At 33.3% G+C, this 9,289-nt stretch overlaps 1 protein-coding gene across 1 annotated transcript; it reads left to right on the forward strand.

The window, feature by feature from the left end:
* Nucleotides 1-1,453: 1,453 nt before the first annotated feature.
* On the forward strand, nt 1,454-2,870 carry LOC134840417 (uncharacterized; the record flags this gene model as incomplete). The annotated part of the gene is given in 2 exon segments (XM_063856198.1): nt 1,454-1,558; nt 2,395-2,870. Coding segments are annotated over 2 exon segments (459 nt in total), but the record flags the coding sequence as incomplete, so codon positions are not given.
* Nucleotides 2,871-9,289: the final 6,419 nt, after the last annotated feature.

The following is a 9,289-nucleotide window of genomic DNA, read 5'->3' on the forward strand; positions in this document are numbered from 1 at the left end:
AGTTAAAGTGGGTTCAAAAAGTAATTAAACTAAATAAACCGTTTTTCGGTCGGTTAGAACTGCATCTAGCTCATCCATTTTACCAAAAATTTGGTAAGAACTAAAAAACAACAATCTGCTTTTATTGGACAAATTTAACATGGAAGTAAAATTTTCATCTGACCTTGAGACTTTTCTTAGCTAAAAATCAGTTATTCTGCTAATTATTTTTGAAAAATCATCGTTTTTTTTTTAAATTATCTAGTCTATTGGAGTTTTCTGAAATTCTCTGTAAATTCAATCCTGTCGGTGAACAATATAAAAGAAAATTTTTCACCTATAATTAATAAACACAAGCATGGAAGTATCATAGATGAAACGAAAATATTCTTAGATAAAAACTTTTATCAGTTCTCAATATTGATGCAAAAAGAAAATTTTTAAGAAGCAACTGTTAGCTTTTTATAGAAGCACATTTGTAGAACCACCCGGGCTGACTAAAAATGCTAGTCATGCCCCTATTCTTCAAGCAATTAAAAAATAGCATGAAAATCTTATGATTAGCACTCTTCCATAGATAAGACTTGTATAACTAGTCTTTTTTTTATAATAAAAATGTATGATCAAACATGGTAACTGTATGACTAGATTTAATCATAAATGAGAATTTTATTTTAAAGTTTTACCATAAATGAGAATTTTATGACAAAAACTTTCATTTTACAATGAAGGCTAGCATTTTTAAAACCTGTAAAACTAAAGGAAGCAAAAATCTGCTTACAAAACAAATGTCAAAGTTCGGCCAAAATCCATAGTCGCGCGGAGTTTATAATCGAACTGAATGTCAAACAGTGTCGAACTGAATTATTAGATATGAATGTTTTATCGGACTTTTTGCTTGCAAACTGTTATAAACAGATGCGCATTGCACAGGTACTCAAGATTATAATGTGTTTTTAATTCGCAGTTAGCTAGACCAAACTATTTGCTGATATTTTAAAATCAAGTCGGATGCGGTTTTCTTTTTTTGTACTGTTGCGGTATCCATTTTGGTTAACCAGCCGTAAAACTTATCTAAGAAGGCCACACAGGTAACAAATATACATTAAACTTGAGCAAAGAGGGCTGAGAAATAGCGCACAAAAGCGGGAACTTTTCGGCTTTACTGAAAAAATTGCCAGCGAAGCAGAAAATTTTGGCAAAACAGAATCATATTAGTGTTTTAGGAGAGCTCAAAAAATCAGTTTGGTCGACCTAAAGAAAAGGTAGACATAATTATCGAAAGTTTTACAAAACACCGCTTTCACACTCGAGAAATCCTTAGGTCTGCTCCTGGTCAAAGTGACCAATTTTTTCCAAAAATGCGACTCATACGGCGCATAGCTTTTTGCGAATTAAGTATCTTATATTTGTATTTGTACATCTGTGTATCAAAAATATTTATAAAAACCAATTCTTCGTGTTGTTTGTTCAGATGAGCTTTGGCTTCGAGGGCGGGGAGCGCCTGATGATGTTCATGGTGAACCCGGCGAACAAACACCACGTCTACATCAAGTGGAGGGTGAGCGTCTACCCCGAGGTATGAACAAAAATACAATACAGGTTTTGGCAACCAATTGTGACGCTCATTCGAAGCATCCAACGTCATCTTAGGAACTGAAGATATATCAGCTTAACCATGCATTGCAGTTGAGTTCACTTTAAAATGTGACATAAAGATATTTCAATTATCTATTTTTTTTATTATTATTTTTTATTTTATCTTATATTTTTGGCATTTTTTCTACTAATGTGACTCAATAGTACTAAAATGATTTTTAAAAAAATATGTCAGTGTCATCCTTGACAAAATTACTGATAAGCCAACTACTGCATATTATAGCAGGTGCGGATCTAGAGTTTTCTCAAGGGGGAGGTGGATTTTCAAAAAAAATTTCGAATAACTTATCGACTGTTTTAGGTTGACCGAATTGATTGTCCGATCTCTATAAGAGCACTAAGAAGACCCTGCTTTGGTAAAATTTTCTGCGCCGCAGGCAAAATTAAAAAAAAAGAGTTTGTAGGCTTTTTTTGGAACATTTTGACCAAAAAAAATTGCGTTTTTTCGGCGCGCGCAACTCTCTCAAAATAAGTATAAATTGGCGCAAAGGCGCCATCAGAAAATTTTTACGGATCCGTCTCCAAAATTGGTTATCTCAAAATATTACAAAGGGGAAACCCTATAGGTCGGCAGTGGGTCGCATCCCTAAGGGGGAGGAGGCGTAAGTCGCCCCCGCATCCCCTATATCTGCCCCTGTATCATAGCGTGATTACTAAAGTTGTCGAAAAAAAAACTTATCACTTTTTTGCGCCTTTTGCGAGGTTCGAACTCGCAACCTACTGATTGAAAAGCAGGAACCCGTAACTGGTTTTCAGGATATAATAGAGGAGGAGATGGAGGAATATATCAGTGAGGAAGCGAGAGTTCCCAGATACAATGAGCCAATCAGAGTTGAGGAGGAGGGGGTGTGGGCGGTAGTAGCTGACGACCCCTCCCACCCGTCCAACAACATACTACGAACTACAAGCAGCAACTCCCAACCCCCCTCGCCCCCACCCACCGATAACTCTCGCGGGAACAAATCATATTCAACCCCTTTTTACTACAAAAACGGCCCGGAATATAAAAGAAACTACGGAGAAGAGTACATTCAGGAGAGTTCGAACAGAACAGACTTTTATAGAGGCGGGCAGTTCACAAAGTTTAGATACGAGTCAAGATACAAATGACAAATGAATGAGTTACTTACTAGAACATCAGTTGAAACTGAAATCAATACAAGACTGCTCGTATCGGACGAAGTTCTGGATGTTCCAACTGCCAACTATTGTCTATTACATACCTTTTGATTTGAAAATGATGACATTTTCAACAAATAAAAAAAATGATTTTCTCGACCCAGGCGTGGAAGACGACCCTACCCATATTTGCCCGAGACCGTCAAAACATACCGACTTGGGCCGAACAAAGTGTAATAAATTTTTTTCATGTCGAAAAAATCGAAACATGCACAAATTCGGTCGAGTTTTTCGAAACATCTAGTTTGTATCGAACAATGTTGAATTCGTTTTTTTTTCGGTCGTGAAAGTCAAAGAACAAAAGAAATTTGGTCAAGATGGACGAAATACACAAGTTTTAGGTCGAGAAAGTTTAAAAATAGACTGTGCACTTCCACCCTGGTATATTTTAATAACCTCTAGTTAAAAGAACAGAGTAAAAAGAATTAAGGTTTTACTCCTTTTTGTTTTCCCTTTTCCCCTAATGGTTCTAGCGGTGAGGTAATTTGTAACTTAACAAAATTTTCACAACTGAGAGAAAAATTTTGTAGATTTTTTAGAATCAAGGATACGACATTGAAGCATACCTCGTCTTGGCAAAAAAGTTGTCAGATAATTTTCATATCTTCGGCATACAATTTATAAAATTAGAACTATGAAAAAATTGTTAAAACTTCTAAGGAGCTTTTTGACAGCAACTTTTGATTGAATGACTTGCATTTTTTCTTTATTTTTGAAAAACTTTTGTTTGATTAGTTCAATTGCTTATTTGTTTTTTTTTCCTACACATTTTAACTGCACTTTCATAACTTGTATGTTGAAAGGGCGTTGAACAATATGCAGAGCAGCGTTTTTTCGAGATCAAATGAGCGAATAGTTTTTTAATAGAAAACTCAATCAATGCTAGAATTCAGGTATTTAATTTTCTACGTGCCAACAAAAAAAAAACGTTCTTTTTGGCGGTTGTTTTTAAAAATTGTTTTTAAGCTACGAAAGTAAGTATTTGTAAAACTAAGCTTTATTGCATATCTTGAGTTTTGACAAAATTTTTGTTTTGCAAGCACAAAAGAAATATGACTAATAGACAGCTCGTATCAGAGCGAAGCCTTGAGTGTTTCGGCTGTCCTTAAAAGTCTATGAAAAATTCTTTGTTCAGATAATTGATGAAAAACTGAAAGCAAAACATTTGATATTTGTCTGCATTTTTTTCTAGTAACCTCAGCCCATATAAATAATCAATTCCAAAATGATATATTATACGTCTGATAATGTATCAAAGAACAAAACCTATTTCTCCGTGTATTGCACCAAAAAGATAGTTGCTAAGATGCTATCTTTAAACAAAATAAGGAATTTCAAAAGTTACAATACATAAATAAACAGACAATTCATTGCCCTAGAGTAAACTACTGCAAAAATTGCATTTACAAAAAAAAAACATTGCTTTTTAAGATAAGTTAATTAAAAAATCAAAACATGCCTATCTTGAATTTTATTCAAAATATTCTAGAAGAATTTAAAAAGAAGAAATGGTGAATAAATTAAGTAAAATCCACACAAATTATTAATTTTTTGCAGCTTTTGTAGAATCATTCGTCGATACTTTTTTGTCAAAAAGGAGTTTATTGATCTCTTTCCGCCTAAAGAATCAGCAAAACAGTAAGTTTTATCCATTCGAGCAATCCTAATCCAGTGTTTTCCCCTATTATTGCTTGGGGCTGAGTTAATAATTGCAGAAGAATATTTTGTTGGTCGAGGAGTTTTATCTGCTGTATAAGACCCCATATACTTGAACCCGAGCTCTGGAATTCTTTCGATTGTTTGCAAAAGTGAAAAGTTATCCATTTTGCGCTTGTTAGTTGATTCAAAAACAAAGAAATTGATAAGTTGATATTGCAATTTATGATAAAAAATAGGAACGTTGAATAGGGTACTGAATCAACAACGACAGCATTTTTTCAGCATTTTTCAGCATTCGTTGTCTACTTTTCCGGAGAGTTAGGTCCGAACAAAAAGAATAGATTGTACAGAGATGAAAAGTCACAGAAAAATAAAAATATTTTTAAAGGAACCTGAAAACTCAAAAAATTTTTAGCGACTGTTCCAAAATTGTCAATTCGAAAACTTGATAATCTTTCTTGTAAGATTGTCGTTTCCGCTACTTGCTCCAAAGGAAACTGAAAAAGCATTTCTAATCTCAAGATTTCTCCACTAAATTCTGGATAATGCATCTCTCAAGAGTCAGTCAAGAACAAAAATATAGTGATTTCAAAAAATTTCCATATAAAGAGCTGAAAAACCCTCAAGAAACTGCATTGCTTTCGTTGTTGTAACAAAGGGGCGACAAGAAGAAGTTGTAAGAAATAAAATTTTTGCTCTTCCACCCCGAAAATTTTTTAGCTCCCTCAAATGAAATTGTTGAAATTGTCGATAGTTGAAAGGGTTTCCATGAAAAGGTCCTTCAACAGCCAAATTTGTGTTCACTGCAACATCACATCTACTGATTAGAGCATTATTAAAAACATTCTCCTGCATAAATATGTTTTGAAGAAATGGAATGATAGAGGTTCTTGCTATAGTTTCCATGTAACTGTAATGATCAGGTTCCCTTTCCAGATTGTATTTCAAGTATTGATGATTAGGTTCAGCTTCTAAAAAACTTCTAGTAAACAGCGAATAATCAACAATTTTCATACTAACATTTGAATTATCAGACAGCATGTAAAAATTAGGTCCAACTTGATTTCTTTCAAATCGAACTTTGATTTTTGGCAGTAACAGTTTTTCACAGTTAAGCAAATCAATGGCAAGCCTTCCATAGAATGAAAAACTCATCCCTGTTCCTAAAGAATTTGCTCAATCAGTGAATGGACACATACCAAACGCTTCCCGACGTTCTTCAAAACTATATCCGTGACAAGCTAATGTTCGTTTACTACTCAATGCCGACAAGCTGAATTCGTTCAACAATTGTTATCTTTGGAGATTTACTTCAATGGCGTTGGAGGCCCTTGTATTGTTAAAAATAAGATCGCAATTGTAGAATAAAGAATCTAGTAGATTGTCTACAGAAGTTAAATACGTTTTAGGTTCCTCATCTGATTCATCCTTGGATTTTGCTTCAGGTTCTGATTTTTGGTTTTCGAAAGCATCAAACAGTCTTCCTTTGAATAATTGAAGCTTTAAACTGAGTTGGGTACCACGCATATCCGAACTCAAAACTGTTTTTATCTAGAGAAATACTGGGAAATAATTCTTGTGTGTAAGATGACAAAACTCTTTCTAAAACTGAGATTTTATCAAAAATATCCAAAGAAGAGTTTGCATTATTAGCGTACCGAGAATGACTACCTTGAATAATACTCATTTTATTTTGTCACTGAGCGACTGGTTTTCGATCTATTTTTTGAGAAATGGACTTACTAGTTCTACGCTTGGATTTTTTCTACCTCCCAACATTTTTCAAACTGTTTTTGTCCAACATCTTTTACAAATGTTCAGCGTTGGGAAATTAGCTGAGCTTAGAGAAAACATTTTGTATGAAGCATAAATCAGAAAGGGTTATCCGAAATCTTACGAAACAAGAGAAAAACTCGTGTAATTTCTACTGACACCAAATGAATATTTTTGCCTCTAGTATTCTTCAGTTTTACTTTTATGCCATGGAACGAGTTTTTTAAAGATTTTTTAAAACGTAGATTCGCAAAAAATTGCTAATTTATGTAATGTTTTATGATTAATAAGGATTGTTAATTCTACTGTACTGTAGATATTGGGTTTCCATTTTTTTTAAACTTTGGAAATGAAAGGAATACTACGCAGTAAAAGAGTTTTTGTTTTAACTATTATAGTGAATTCTATATTATCACTATAAACCAATAGGGAAGGTATTTGCATAATGTCGTAATAACACTGAGAATAATTTGGACCTTTTCCTTTCATTATTCCTGTCTGATTTTGTTCTAAATCACAACCAAAATTGTTACTCAAATCAGCACTTTGAGTTATAAACACTGGTTGATCCTCAGGAAAAGAATGGCATTTTTGTGTTATCTTATCTACTGATACATGTATTCCATTATATTCAAAATTTTGTGAACCCACACGTTTACGAACGTTGTCATTCTTGGCTACAACTATATCAACAAAACTTGGACACAATCCAGGGTCAGTATGCATCGGTTGAATCTTTCTTTTTTATCAGAAGTTTCTCGCCCATCTACGATAGTAAGTGTTTCTTCAGTAACGTTTTGGTACGATTTTTCTGAAATAGCCACCTCTCATTCTCCTTAAAGATTTATTTGTTCCGGAAGAAGTTTTGTAAAAAAACTGAGACTATTATTTGAATAACAAAAAAAAAATTCAAACTGGCTCAATATAAAATTATACATGAAAACTGATTGATCAAAATTTAGTCTAAAAATCAAATACCTTTAATCTGAATACTTTCTCAGCTCTTTTTAAAAAAAAAATTCCCGCGTTTTTTTTTGAGCTCTTTGATGATCTATTTAGGAGGGTTTTTTGCAGATATTGCGGCAATTATAAATGTTTCATATGCAAACTGTGGCTCGTGTCCTTTTCGGAACGGAATATTGTTTTTCACAATTCTCATCTCAACTCCAATTTGGAATTTTGGTTGAGTGTATTTCATGAACGAATTGTTATACAAAAATGATTAAAAAACTCATTTTTTTCACATCTCTCTGAGATTTTACAATAAATCAAGTTTCACGATAGTTCATTGTTAAATTGAATTGCTGCAATTTGGTAACAATTGTTTCAAAATTACCATCAATATAACAATATAATAAATTTTTCAAGACTGAATTGCTCTCTTTGAAATTGCAGCGTACGTTTTGCTTATTGTTGAGTAATTTTCAATCTCTTACTCCTTGCAAAAATTTTTAAAAGTTCCACAAATTCCATTCTCTTATTACCCAAAAGTTTTTCAGGAGTGTTTGAGAAATCTTTCTTTGCAAGCATGTAAAGTGTCTTTGGCATGCTTTGTTTTTTTTGTTTGAACTCTGACAAATCTCGAAAAAAATTTTGCATCAACTAGTAAACACTTGACTCTTTTGTTTTGACTAGCTAACTTGTCTACAAAAGCCATGTCCATACACCAGATTTCCTTGATATATTTTGAAAAAGCTTAAAGTCTTCGGAAATGCCTGTGTGGTGCACCAATTTTTATATAATATGTCTTGACTTGTAAGAATTGATCTACTTTATTTTTTGATAAGCCGCTCGCTTTACTCAAAAATTGAACGGATCTGTACTCAGCTCTACCCTTAGAAAACAATTTATTAAATCCTACCTTTTCAGAATTTGAAACGGATTCAAGTTCCTCTGCGTTTTGCTTTGGCATTCTTGTTTGAAAACCAGTTTAAGTGGAGTTTGCTTCCAAAATAGTCATTTGAATAACTGGCAAATCGGTATTTTTTTAGTGCACAAACAAAGTGTACAATAGATTCTTTTGTATCGTGATTATCCAATATGTTGACTAACTGGCTGGTTTTTCCATAGAAAAATTCAAAATTATATCAAAGAGGTGTTATTTTTTCTCGTTTTCAACCTCGCATTTACAGCACTGTAATTGGAATCCAAAGTTTTTTTTAGCAAAAACTCCTCTTTTTGTTGCTATTGTTCCAAATTTTGTTCTCTTGGAAGTGTATTTTGTGGTTGATAACTCAGTATGGAAATGAGAGAACTCTTCCATACTGAGGCAATCATTTAATGACAAAGTAGGTGATGATAGATATCAACTGACTGTTACCCTTTAGTTGACCTGAAAACAGTTCTTCTTCTGTGTAGAGGAGCTCTTTTTCGTGTTAATTCTGGAAGTTTGTTTTCGATATTTTACAACGTTTTCTTTCCGAAGGTCTTGAAGCTTTCCCCTTAATAAATTTACCAAACATCCACCCAGAAACTGAAGGAAACTTTTCGGACAATTAAGAATGAACCGTTTTTGAAGTCTTTTTGAAACAAGGGAAGAATAGAGACATATTGTGTACTCATTGCTGGTAAATGAAACTATGCTGGAACTGAGCCACTATTAGAGCAATACTCAAGTGATTAAACTGTTTTTAGGGTTAAATCAGTATGTAAAAGACAATTAGGAACTGATGTTGCATCTTGATATCACTCTTTCTTTTAAGACCCTTGATCTATTTGTTGACTTAAGGTTTTGATTTGTAAAGCATCTCTCGGCCCTTGAATAAGATCATGTGTGTATTTTGTAACTCTAAATCTCTTCCCAATTTGTTTTGATGAAACAAATGGTCTTTGATGTATATTTTAATCAGACCCTGAGTCTTTAGCTAGGGCAATTTTTACAAACTGTTTTTAGTTTGAAACTTCTTCACAAGAATCACCAAAAATAAGCATATACTTAATTCCGTTACTTGGGAAGATTTTTGATCAAGTCAAAAACACCTCCTTGGACAAATTTAAAGGTTTTTTCTTTGCATTTGACTATAAAAAGGCTAATTTTATC

This window comes from Symsagittifera roscoffensis, chromosome 2 (genome assembly GCF_963678635.1).
Source record: "Symsagittifera roscoffensis chromosome 2, txSymRosc1.1, whole genome shotgun sequence".
Taxonomy (NCBI): Eukaryota; Metazoa; Xenacoelomorpha; order Acoela; family Convolutidae; genus Symsagittifera; species Symsagittifera roscoffensis.